Source organism: Theropithecus gelada, chromosome 10 (genome assembly GCF_003255815.1).
Source record: "Theropithecus gelada isolate Dixy chromosome 10, Tgel_1.0, whole genome shotgun sequence".
Classification (NCBI taxonomy): domain Eukaryota; kingdom Metazoa; phylum Chordata; class Mammalia; order Primates; family Cercopithecidae; genus Theropithecus; species Theropithecus gelada.
The window spans coordinates 56573886-56587088 of NC_037678.1; the positions used below are offsets into that span (position 1 = coordinate 56573886).

Consider the following 13203-nt stretch of genomic DNA (forward strand, 5'->3'; position numbering starts at 1 on the left):
CCCCCTCCTTTTCTATCTCAACAGGGTCTCACTCTGTCACCCCTGCTGGAGTACAGTGTGCAATCATGGCTCAGCCCAGCCTCAGTCTCCTGGACTCAAGCAATTCTTCTGCCTCAGCCTCCCGAGTAGCCGGGACTACAGGTGCGCACCAGACCTGGGTAACTTTTTTTTCTTTTTTATCTCAAGTCCCCAAGAGGGCTTTATTTTTTCTTTCAACATTCTGTTCTGCAGCTTCCTTGGCTCTTTTTGCCCATATGCCAAAAATCCGGGCATTGGCACGGGCCATGCGGAGACTAGCCAAGGCTTTGACATTCTTCTCCTCCTCAGTGACGACTCGAGCTTTCTCCTTCTTGTAGCCATTCTGGGTGGGCATGACCGGTCCCGTCAGTTGAGCGGCCAGTTTCAGTTCTTCAGCAGAACTGTCTCCCTTCTTGGGGGGCCGAGGGCTTCCTGAGGAAGAAAATGAGTTTGGAGAGGTACTCCTTCAGCCGCTGTACATTGGCCTGCAGGGACAGCAGTGGACTTGTTCCACCTCCTCGGATCCACAAAAATGCCAATGATCCGGGCCACCTTCTTGTGAATGCCGGCCACCCTGAGCTCCTTCAGACTGAAGCCCCGGCCTACGCTTGCCTCCGTGTGGTACGGACTCACGATGGGCTGGCTGGGCCCGGATGCCATGCGGCGCGCCTTGGCTTGCAGGGCCCTGACTCTGCGGATCTTCTGCGCCTGCTGGCTGAACCACGTGGCCATGCGCGGCTGCCAGTCCTTGCGAAAGTGGGGCTTCAAGATCATGCCATTCCGGCTGGGCGCCATGGGTGCCTACCGCCCTCCTGTGCAGGAAAACAGCCAAGCGGAAGCAACACCTGGGTAATTTTGTTTGTTTGTTTTGTAGAGACGGGGGTCTCACTTTGTTGTCCAGTCTGATCTCAAACTCCTGGTCTCAAGTGATTCACCCACCTCGGCCTCCCAAAGTGCTGAAAATACAGGCGTGAGCCACTATGCTGGGCCGATAATTCTTTATCCTATTTTTTGAAACTTTTCTGTAAATCTGAAATTATTTGAAATAATTTAAATCTTTTTAAAAATCATAAAGTCTAGAGCCAGGTGCTTCATTACGGGTGCTTCATTATGGAGTAAATAAAAACTGCACCAAACCTGCATCCTTTCTGAGCTCTGCACACCCTCTCTACCTACAGAAAAAGGTTGACAAGAGTTCTCGTGAAACAAACCGGAGAACAGGATGGCAAAAAGTCCTGAAACTGTGCAGTGCAACCCAGGGACCAAAAGCTCAAGTCACTCATCTCCAGTGGTCTGTGACCCTGAGCATGTCATTTAAGTTCTCAGTGCCTCAGTTGACTCATCTACCAAATTGACATCATGGTAGTATTTACCAAGGAGACTATCTATATGACGCTGGGAAAGGTGTTCTTAAACAAGACACTACATAGGAACCATAAAGAGGAACATTGAAACATTTTAATTAAAATTTAAGACTTTTGAATGACAAGACACTATTAACAAAGTAAAATGACAAACCACAGAGAGAAGACTCAATCCGGACACAAGATCAGTATCCAGAATACGTAAAGAACTCCTATGAACGAATTTTTTAAAACCATAGGTAAACCTAATGGAAAAATGGGCCAGAAATGTGAACAGGCAATTCACAAAGAAAGAAACCTGGATAGCTGTAGGATAAGGTGCTGAATATCGCTCAATTCAATAAAATTAAAATGAAATCCACAAATATATCATTCACAGCCATCATCGTAGTCAAAAATAAATAAATGAATAAAGTCTGAAAATATCAAAAGTTGGCAAGGAAATTTACAAATGGTGCTTACACACTGCTGGCAGGAATATACTTCTTTAAATAATACTTCTTTGGCGAGTAATCTTGCTAAATCTTGTAAAGTTTAAAATGTGATCTACTACAAAGATAGCAATTCCACTCCTAAATGAGTATCCTGGAAAGCTCTGAAATGGGTACCCAAGGAGATATGCACTAGCAGGTTCAACGCAGCACCATTTGTAAAAAGAAGCAGGGCCGGGCGTGGTGGCTCACACCTGTAACCCTAGCACTTTGGGAGGCCAAGGCAGGTGGCTCACTTGAGGTCAGGAGTTCGAGACCAGCCTGGCCAACATGGTGAAACCCCCATCTCCATTAAAAATAGAAAAATTAGCTTGGCGTGGTGGCAGGCGCCTGTAATCCCAGCTACTCAAGAGGCTGAGGCGGGAGAATCACTTAAACCCAGGAGGCACAGATTGCAGTGACCTGAGATCGCACCACTGTATTCCAGCCTGGGCAACAGAGCGAAACTCCGTCTCAAAAACAACAACAATAACAAAAATCAAAACAAAACAAAAACCTAACTTCCTTAGTACAGATACATAAACTGTGGCTGATTCATACAACACAATACTAGACAACAAATAAAATAAATACAGTAGAGCAGTAGTTCTCAAACTTCAGGGTATATTGAAATCATCATAGCAGTAGTTCTCAAACTTCAGGGTATATTGAAATCATCAGAAGGGCTTGGTAAAGGACATATGACTGGGTCCTACCCCTAGAGTTTCTGATTCATTCAGTGGAAATTTGCATTTCTAACAAATTATCAGATGTTGCTGATGCTGCTGGTCCAGGGACTATGCTTTAAGAACCAGTAAACTAGTTACATGTTTCAACACACTTAAATCTTAAAAACCTAGTACAGTTTTAAAAAAAAGTCATAAGAGGATATATAAACTGTGCCTAAACACTATTAAACAACACTATACAGTTTATGGATATATCTTTTATGATAAAAGTACAAAATATAGGCTGGGCACTCTATAACTGGGCTCATGCCTGTAATTCCAGTGCTTTGGGAAGTCAAGGTGAGAGGATCCCTTGTGGCCAGGAGTTTGAGGCCAGCCTGGGTAACATAGCAAGACCCTGTCTCTACAAAAAAACAATTTTTAAAATTAGCCAGACATGGTGGTGTGTACCTGTAGTCCTAGCTACTTGGGCGGCTAGGGAGGCTGCCGCAGTAAGCAAGAGCACCACTGAACTCCCACCTGAGCAACAGAGTGAGACTCTGTCTGTTAAAAATAAAATTACCGGCCGGGCGCGGTGGCTCAAGCCTGTAATCCCAGCACTTTGGGAGGCCGAGACGGGCGGATCACGAGGTCAGGAGATCGAGACCATCCTGGCTAACACGGTGAAACCCCGTCTCTACTAAGAAATACAAAAAACTAGCCGGGCGAAGTGGCGGGCGCCTGTAGTCCCAGCTACTCGGGAGGCTGAGGCAGGAGAATGGCGTGAACCCGGGAGGCGGAGCTTGCAGTGAGCTGAGATCCGGCCACTGCACTCCAGCCTGGGCTACAGAGCGAGACTCCGTCTCAAAAAAAATAAAATAAAATAAAATTAAATTAAATTAAAAGTACAAAATATACATGGGAATGTATTTCAGGGGAGTGATTACCTGGAGGGAGATGAGGGTGATAGAAGGGTCTTAGCTGTTTTTTGTTTGTTTGAGACACAGTTTTTCTGTTGTTGCCCAGGCTGGAGTGCAATGGTGCAATCTCGGCTCACTGCAACCTCCACCTCCCAGGTTCAAGCAATTCTCCTACCTCAGCCTCCTGAGTAGCTGGGATTACAGGCAGACGCCACCATGCCAGGCTAATTTTTGTATTTTTAGTAGAGACAGGGTTTCACCATGTTGGCCAGGCTAGTCTCGAACTCCTGATCTCAGGTGATCCACCTGCCTTGGCCTCCCAAAGTGCTGGGATTACAGGTGTGGGCCACTGCGTCCAGCCAGCTTTTATATCACTTCATTTCTAAAGCACGTTAGCAAAAGCGTTTACATTTGTTTAATCACAGTGGTGAGTAGAAAGGTATGTATGTGATGTATGTTTGAAATGTTAAGGAATGTTTAAAGTTTAAATCATTTAGCATTCATCACACAGGGTTTCTGTGTAAATGAGGTAATGTGAAAGTTCTGGGTAAAGATGGCAAGATGAAGCTGGGTCACAGAATCTCTGTCCCTGTATATGTAACCAGAAAAATAATAATTAAAAACTTAAATTAAGAGATACCAGACCAGGTACAGTGGCTCACAACTGTAATCCCAACATGTTGGGAGGCCAAGGAAGCAGGCTTACTTGAGCCCAGGAGTGTGAGACCAGCCTAGGCAACATGATGAAACCACATCTCTACAAAAAAAAATACAAAAATTAGCCAGGCCTAGTGGTGTGTGCCTGTGGTCCCAGCTGCTCAGGAGGCTGAGATGGGAGAATCACCTGCGCTCAGGAGGTTGAGGCTGCAGTGAGCCCTGATCATGTCATTGCACTCCAGCCTGGGTGACAGAGGGAGACCCTGTCTCAAAAATTAAAAAAAAGAAAAGAAACAAGCACCTCAACCTCTAAATGTTTTTCAGTCTTTTTCTTTACCTGAATCTGTTAGAAACTAAGATCGCTTCTAATGAAGAAACATCTATTTAAAATTCAATGATTCTTTCAGTGTACAGTTGCCAGATAAAAATACAGGACATCCAGTTAAATTTTAATTTTAGAAAATCAATAAATAATTTTTTAGTATAAATATGTCCAAAATATTGCATGGGGCATACTTTTTTAAAAACGTAATTTTTGTTTATTTATTTATTTTGAGACAGGTTCTCACTCTGTCACTCAGGCTGCAGTGCAGTTGCGCGATCATGGCTCACTGCAGCCCCAACCTCCCAGGCTCAAGCAATCCTCCCACCTCAGCCTTCTGAGTAGCTGGGACTACAGGTGCATGCCACCACATCCGGCTAGTTTTTTTATGTTTTGTAGAGCCAGGGGTCCCTCTGTGTTGCTCAGGCTGGCCTCAAACTCCTGGGCTTAACCAGTTCTCCTGCCTTGGCCTCCCAAAGTGCTGGAATTATATGAATAAGGCACCATATCCGGCCCAAAATGTTTAGTTTATTTTACTTGTATTTATTAAATCTGACAACTCTACCTCAGTGTCACTCAGGGATCTTTATAAACATTAGCCATAGTGCACAGGATGTAAAGTGTTTTCCTTTCATATAAATGAAAGATGTAACAGGAAAATGTGGTTGTAATTGAAAAAATATAGGACTTTGAATGAAGACTTGGGTTCTGAGTTCTAGTTTCCACTTGACTTCTTAGTAAATGTATGGCTTTAGATAAGTCACTTAACCTAAACATCAGGTTCCTCACACTCTATAAGATGATTGGAGGCTGGGCACGGTGGGCTGACACCTGTAATCCCAGCACTTTGGGAGGCCGCGGTGGGCGGATTACAAGGTCAGGAGATGGAGACCATCCTAGCTAACATGGTGAAACCCCATCTCTACTAAAAATACAAAAAATTAGCCTGGCGCGGTGGTGGGCGCTTGTAGTCCCAGCTACTCAGGAGGCTGAGGCAGGAGAATGGCGTGAACCCGGGAGGCGGACTGTGCAGTGAGCCGAGATCATGCCACTGCACTCCAGCCTGGGCGACAGAGCGAGACTCCGTCTCAAAGAAAAAAAAAAAAAAAAATGCACAATTTTAAACACATGACTCTATAAACATTTACCTGTGTGTATATTTCACGTAACCACTATGGGATCAAGATATAGAACATTTCCATCTCCCTGAAATTTCCTTCAAGCTCCTCCCCAATCTATGCCCCCAGAGTTAACCTCTATTCTGACTTCTGTCACCAAAGCAGCCACTCTTTTTTTTTTTTTTTTGAGACGGAATCTCGCTCTGTCGCCCAGGCTGGAGTGCAGTGACCGCATCTCGGCTCACTGCAAGCTCCGCCTCCCGGGTTTACGCCATTCTCCTGCCTCAGCCTCCCGAGTAGCTGGGACTACAGGCGCCCGCCACCTCGCCCGGCTAGTTTTTTGTATTTTTTTATTAGAGACGGGGTTTCACCGTGTTAGCCAGGATGGTCTCGATCTCCTGACCTCGTGATCCGCCCGTCTCGGCCTCCCAAAGTGCTGGGATTACAGGCTTGAGCCACCGCGCCCGGCCGCAGCCACTCTTAAGTACAGGTTTCTCCTCTCTTGGGTCGTGTCAGATGATATGCAAAGTATTCCTGAAAGTGTTTTTGCAAACTCAGGCTGCATCTGAGTGCTGCTGGTGTTTAGAATAGGTCTTTATGCCAGCCTGTTCATCACCAATACAAAAGTGAGATTTGGCGGGGTAGCTCACGCCTGTAATCCTACCACTTTGGGAGGCCGAGAGGGAGGATGACTTGAACCCAGGAGTTTGAGACGAGCCTGGGCAACATGATGAAACCCTGTACAAAAATTACCCAAAAAAGCCCGGCATGGTGGCACATGCCTGTAGTCCCAACTACTCAGGAGACAGAGGTGGGAGGATCACTTGAGCCTGGAAGGTCAAGGCTTGATTGCCTTGACAGAGTGAGACTGTCTCTATTAATTAATTAATTAATTAATTTTTAAAAATCAAAAATAAAATTCTAAGAGGCTATATTATGCCTTGCATTTGTCGAAATGGAAGGGTTTTACTCAAGATTGCCTTCTGATCTTACTTTCTGATTCTCTGCAGTAATCTTGTCTTAAAAAAAAAAAAAAACTACATGTTTTCTTTACCGTAGGCCCTCTGGCTCTCCCTCCTGGGATATTCCTGAGCCCATTGCCTAGATATTTTTTAATCATCACTTAATTACCCTAAACGTGTCTGGCTTCATCCTATAAAGCAGTCTGAAATACTAAGAAAAATACCAGATTAAAATAAAACCAAATTGATATCTCAAAAAAAAAAATTCTCCACTATTGAATATGGTATTGAATTTACTCTTCCTTTCTTAATTTTTTTTTTCTTCATTCAACAGGTATTTGCTAAGCACCAAATGCTGCCCCTCCAGTTTGCTGTTTGAGTGGAATTGCTAATTGCCCTCTCCTGGCTGTCCTGTAAATCACAAGGCCAAGTTTTCATATGTTCTAGGAAACACACAATCTTTCTTTAGTACTGGCCACACATTAAACTATACCTTTCTTCCCTTACAGTAAGGGGTAACCCACTGTACACCAAATTTTAAGAGCCAGTGAGCTCAAAGATCCATCTGACAGAAATCAGACAGCCTCCATCGTAGCAGACTTTCATTTTACCCACTGGTCAAACTTTGGTGCCCACCTCTGAAGGGTTAGAGGCTTATACACCAATCAGGTACCCCTTGACTTGGAAGAGAACTTCTCATCCCAGAAGACAATATCACTTGTGGTTAAAATAGCATGTTTGGGCATCAGGCCGCACAGGTTTGAGTCTGGCCATGCCACATACTGTCTGTGGGACCATAAGCAAATTAACTGGCCTCAATTGCCACATCTGTAAAATAGGAATATAGTATGTATATTATAGGGTTATTGTGAGGATTAAATGAGATGATATTTGTAAAGGATTCAGCACATGGTAGGCACACAATAGATGTTACCTATTATGTAAAGCAAACATCTAAATGAGAAGTCACCAAGTCCTGAGCACCTGCCTCCATACAAGAATCTTTCTTCATAAAATTAACTTGCTCTTCTATCAAAAATACTTATCAAACATTATATATTATCATTTGTTTATTGCTTGTATTCCCTAATAGGCCATGAGCTCCCTAAGCACAAGGATTTTGTCTACCTTACCCTCTACTCTCCACAAAATCAAGTGTATAGAAAACACTCTTTAAACGCTTACTACACAAGTCACTGAATACATCTTTTGGCTAAAGTCCACTACCCACTTGAGGTACTGCCAATCATCTCTAAACCAACATTTTTCCCTAAGCTTGGTTATCTTAATCATCTAATTAATATGATTCTTCTTAAATTTTCATAGTATTAGGATCTATATTGGAGGGGAAGGAATAAGAATGAACATTTGTTCGGTATCCATTATTTGACAGACTTTATGCCTTTATTTCTAATTTCATACAGTCTTATAAAGTGGGAATTGGAATAACCCACTTTGCCTGTGAGTAAAGTTCTAGTTACACCCACTGAGAATCCCTATTTCTTTCCTTCACAGCGTTTATCTCAGTTTGCAATCACACACTCAAGTGTGATTATTTGCCTAATGCTATCTTTCAGTAGACTGTAATCTCCAAGGTAGCAGAGAAGGGTCTGCATTTGCTCAGAATAGTGCCTAACAAGCAGGCATATAATAAGTATAGGGCTACCTAGTAGGTATGTAATAAACATTCAGTGAATAAATGAGGGGAGTGAACATGGGGGTAGATGTCAAAGAAATCTGGCTTCTTGTAGTGTTTAAATTCCCCAGGCACCATTTTTTCTTAGCAGGCAATAGTCACAAGGAGAAAAACTAGACCCCATGGAGTTTGAGGCGTTTCCAACACTAATAAAAGAGTACCTGATTCATATAGCTACGGCTGTGATTAATAGAGTGCATTTACTATTGTGTGAGCAAATCCCATTCCCTGTGATGAAATGAACAATACAACATTTTACAGGCTTCACGGTCAACAGTTACATTCTGGGAAATTTTTGACGTTGAACGAATATTCCAAGAACAAATAACTCAAGAAGAACCTGTGACTATATCTCCAGAAACCTTTTGCCGCTTGTCAGTGAAACTAGTAAGAGTACAGAGCCTATTTAAATATAAATTTAAATACAACATTTTCTCTACCTTTCTGCTCTCTTTGTTCCTTGTGATCCGGAGGTTACAGGACTATACATATATTCTCCAATACACGGGTGTACAGGGATTTGGGGTTTTTGTTTTCAGTTTTATGCAAGACTAAATCAAGGTATTTGGGGATTTGAATGTTCTGTTCCCACAGTTAGGGAGGAAGGAATGTGCTCCGAAAACAGAAGGAAAGTACTCTGGGGCGGGGGCTGGGGGAACCACCATGGGGCCCATCCTCAGCCTAGGACGCTGTTGCTAGGCAACTCCTTGCGTTCTCAACTCCCGCCCGAGAGCCACTTCCCGGCCCTCATTGCCAAGGAGATCGACGCCCCAACTCAGCCCTGCCGTAAACACGCGCGGTCTTGCGACAGTGCCGCGCCTGCCGCTACGTGCGCGTCCTCTGCCCCCATCTCCACTCTCCGCCCGGCCGCCATTGCCTCGTGCCCGCGCCGGTCGGTTGGTGGCGCCTTTGTCCTACGGCGGGCAGGTGGGCCGACGCGGAGGCGGCAGCGGCGGGCCTGAGGCGAAGGAGCGGCCGGGAGCCCGCCGCGCTGGTAGCGGTGAGTGCCGGGAAGCGGTGGCCGTCAGCCGAGACGTGGGTCTGACGGACAGGCGGTTGGGCGGGGGGCCTGGCCGGACGGGGAGGCTGAGGCGGGAAGGCCCACTCGACGCGCGGCCACGGCCTCGGCTCCTCTCCGGGTGCGCGCGGTGCTGCGCATGCCCGGTGCGGGGCGCGGCCTTCTCCGGCTCCCGTCAGGCCCAGGCCCGGCCGGCCGAGGCGGCCTGTGGTTTTCTGTGGTGGACGCAGGTCGGCGGCGTCGCATCGCAGCCGCCTGTCTGTGCACGAACGGTCGGTCACTAGGAGTCCTCAAGGCTTCTCTGTCTGGTTGAGCCGCACGCCCCGCACCCCCTTGTCGAAACAGTGGAGTCGCTCGCCCGCGGGTCCTCAGCGAGTCAGTGGCGCAGTCGGGATTCGAACCGGCCCCAAGGCGGTCCGTGGCACCGGGCGTTCTCCAGGTGTGCAGCGCCGAGCGGTGTACGGAGCGCTGTCTCCCGTCACCGCCTCGCGGCTCCTGACCGCATTCTCGGGGTGTCTCCTTGTCGTGTGACATCTCACGCGTTTTGTAGGCGCGAACCTCGGGCCCAGAGAACGGGGAAAGGAACTGTGCCCGGGTTTACCACGTAGCTCAGCGCCAGCGTCCGATCCGGCCGGCTTTCCAGGCTCCCGGCGCGGGGCACTATCCGCTTCCCGCCAGCGGGCGAGGGGCTTTTCTTAGGACGGCGTTGCCCGCGTTTCAGTCTCGCGTTGCACCTTTATGTCCGTGGACCATCTGTACTGCTATTCACCAAATGTTACATTTTTTAAAAAATTCAAACTGACTCTTTTTTTCTCCTTAAATATATTTAAGGCGGCAACTTCAGTCACAAACCGGGTACTGGAAAGCCAGTTATTTTTCTAATGTTTATAAAAAATAAATATCTGTCTGTTGAAATAAACAGTGCGTCCTTGTTCCTCCTGAAATTATTCTGCGTTCCACACTTTGGGAAACGCTGCCCGAGGAGTGTCTGATTAATTGTGGTTCTTCTGCCTTGCACCCCGTGCACAGAATTTTTCCCTGAAGCAAAGCAGATTCTCTGAATGCCCTGTAACAGCTTTCTTATTGTAAACTATTCTCATTGTTGACTTAAAAGTGTTAGTCCCAGGGAACTGCAAGAACTGTCCACTCAAGTGCACCCGGTGTGCCTCAGTTACAGCGTTGTGATGTCATAGCCCCCTGATGGATGGCTCATAAAAAGATGTTTCTACAAATGGTGGGGAAGTTTTTGTGAGTTTTGACAACTCTTAATTTAATGTTTTCTCTATGAGTCAGTCTGGGTGTGAAAACTAACTTGGTGTCGACTTTTTGCAACCAGTTAAGCCCATGCTTTGCATTGTGGATATTAAAAAATCACTTGACTATTTGTTAACATCTATTTCTTCCTTTATTGTAATTTCTTTGCCTTTCCTTGAGCTCATCTGTCACTCTTCAGATGGCCTTTGAAACCTCTGACACATCTTTTAACCTAAAACTTAGAAACACTGATTTTCCTTGTAGAATATACAATATGTAGCGAATCCATATTGCAGGGCTCATTAGAAGTTTTTCTAGATTCAGTTTGCTCAATGTTGCATACCTGTGAACACCACAAGTTTAAAGGAGGCATTGACAGATTAACTTATTTGTAAGTTAATAGTGTGTTCATAAGATCTGTTTATGTGAATGTAAGAGCAGATTTAATTTAATTCATTGACAGGAAAGTCGGATCAGTCAGTTCAGGCTTATTCAAGTTTTCTTCCCCTCCCCTCCGAAGGCTGCGTAAAAATACATGTGTGTGTGTGTGTGTGTGTGTGTGTATATATGTATATGTGTGTATATGTGTGTGTGTGTATGTGTGTGTGTGTATATATATGTATCTCCCCCTGTTAAAAACATGTTTCTTTGGGGTTACCTTGGTATGATCACAATGTAGAATTTACGTAAGGCTAAGGTCATTTTCTTCACATTTCTGAGAATTTGATTTAAGCCTGGCGTCCGTTTCAGAACTTCAGCAAATGGAAACTCATCTACCAGTGCTTGAGAGCTAAGAAAAAACAACTTGTTTGTTTTGTTTTTGTTTTTTTGAGATGGAGCTTTGCTCTTGTTGCCCAGGCTGGAGTGCAATGGCGCGATCTTGGCCCCCAGGTTCAAGCAGTTCTCCTGCATCAGTCTCCTAAGTAGCTGGAATTACAGGCGTGCGACACCACGCCCGTCTAATTTTGTATTTTTAGTGGAAACGGGGTTTCTCCATGTTGGTCAGGCTGGTGTCAAACTCACAACCTCAGGTGATCCGCCTGCCTCTGCCTCCGAAAGTGCTGGGATTACAGGTGTGAGCCACCGCGTCCAGCCAGAATAAACAACTTTTGGAAAGACTTTAGAAGTATGATGAAAAAAGATTTAATGGTTTGAAACTTCATTTTAAATAATCGTTACAAGCAGTCCGTGTTTATGACCTGCAGATGGCAGTGCCTTTGTGTAATGTTCTACTACTGTGAGGATTAATAAAATTTAGTTGTGCTTTTAAGAATGGAAAATCTTCACAGGAAATATATTAAACTTTTTCTTCCTTTCAGTTTACATTGTTCTTTTGGTTTTGACTTCCCACATGAAGAATGAAACGTCTATTCCTGAAGTCACTGTTACTCTTAGTAGTAATGATAATAACATTACAGCCAGTAGTGCATATGGTAAATACTCATTTGCTCCTGCCCGTCATCTTATGAGACTGATAAACTAGTCCGATTTTTTTTTACATATAGGGAAATGATGACTCAAAGAGTTTAGATTTCTTGCCCCAGATCACATAATTAGTAGAACATATTCAAGACATCCTTGGAGATAATTGATTTCAGGGTCAAGCAAAATTGGGAAATGTTGAGATACAGTGGTGTCCTTACTCCAGAACTTCTCAGAGGCATTTATATGCTAAATATGTGCAATGTCAATATCCGAGAAAGTTACGATGCCTTTCTCCTGCTATCCTCCCATGTATATTTTGAAGTAATAGTGTTCCTCAGAACTGACTAGTCTTTCTACTATGCTGTATTTCCTCTCTGTACCTTGTGGTTTATTAATGATTACTGCATATCTTTGAGACAAGTGCTTTTAAAGCTCAATATCAGCTTTTTTTCTGCCAAAATAGTTGTCCTGTGAGCAGCACATATGTTTGGACCATTCTGCTTAAGCAGAGTTAAACTGTCAAAAAGTTAAAAGAGCAGTGACTAACAGAATTATCCTCTATGTTACTCTCATTAATGAGAGTCATTAATGACAGGATCAGGGTAAAGCCACTGTCTCAAGCAGCAGTACATTAGAGAAATATGAAGTATATCGATAGCTAAATATATAATACCAGCATGCGTGCTGCTTTTTAAATGGTGGTTTTGTTACCACTAGATAAGAATATGGGGATGGTCATCTTCATTCTTTATCCTTTCACTTAAAAAAAGAGATAATAGGTCAACTGGACCAATTTTATGTTAAGGAAATAGTTCACCTCATAAGAATCAGAACTTTTCCAGACATCCTGTGTAGAGACCAGACAACTTTAGGCAAGGATCAGGGTAGCTTAAGTTGCATTAAAAAACAGAATGTCTTGTCTCATATAGCTCTGTAAGGTATCTTAAGGCTGGGTACAGTGGCTCACACCTGTAATCCCAACATTTGGGGAGGCTGAAGTGGGAAGGTCCCTTTTGATAGAAGTTTGAGACCAACCTGGGCAACATGGTGAGGACCCTGTCTCTACAAAAAAAAATTAGCCAGGGTGGTGGTGCATGCACCTGTTTCCTAGCTACTTGGGAGCCATTTATTGAAAGTAAAATCATGACTTTTTCAATTTTTTTCTCCTTCAGTGTCATACCAATGGTCTTTGAAGAACGTTACTAAAATGGGCAATATTTTGAATGTCTTACATTTAAATACTCCCTCACCATATTTGGGGATAATATACATAAAGATTCGTTAATTTGGCTTCATTGAGACTCTGTGATA

General features: G+C 44.3%; 2 protein-coding genes and 1 pseudogene across 7 annotated transcripts in view; 1 reads left to right on the forward strand and 2 right to left on the reverse strand.

Annotated features, from left to right (window-relative positions):
- Positions 1-167: 167 nt before the first annotated feature.
- Positions 168-823, reverse strand: LOC112633092 (annotated as a pseudogene). The gene has a single exon (XR_003121485.1). The product of XR_003121485.1 is annotated as a 60S ribosomal protein L13 pseudogene (transcript).
- Positions 824-9011: 8188 nt separating this feature from the next.
- LOC112633529 lies at positions 9012-10126 on the reverse strand. Its single transcript, XM_025400240.1, has 2 exons — positions 9509-10126; positions 9012-9294 (listed from the first exon to the last, which is right to left on the reverse strand). Exons 1-2 carry the CDS (start codon positions 9745-9747, stop codon positions 9021-9023), a joined length of 513 nt encoding a protein of 170 aa, XP_025256025.1. The 5' UTR covers positions 9748-10126; the 3' UTR covers positions 9012-9020.
- Positions 9071-13203, forward strand: part of NCOA5 (nuclear receptor coactivator 5) — a 30217-nt gene continuing 26084 nt past the window's right edge. For 3 of the 5 annotated variants that reach the window (XM_025400238.1, XM_025400239.1, XM_025400236.1), the window contains exon 1: positions 9071-9195. The gene's annotated coding sequence lies outside the window, so the exon portion shown is untranslated. The remainder of the gene's footprint in view (positions 9196-13203) is intronic. The other 2 variants (XM_025400237.1, XM_025400235.1) reach the window with 1 other exon arrangement.

What these genes read in the sequence shown, in the direction of transcription:
- LOC112633529 (XM_025400240.1), bottom strand. Translation starts at nt 9,747, where the DNA reads ATGTCACACGACAAGGAGACACCCCGAGAATGCGGTCAGGAGCCGCGA. An exon ending in GCTCAACCAGACAGAGAAGC is followed by an intron (nt 9,295 to 9,508) that starts CTTGAGGACTCC and finishes CGTCGAGTGGGC; the next exon opens with CTTCCCGCCTCAGCCTCCCC.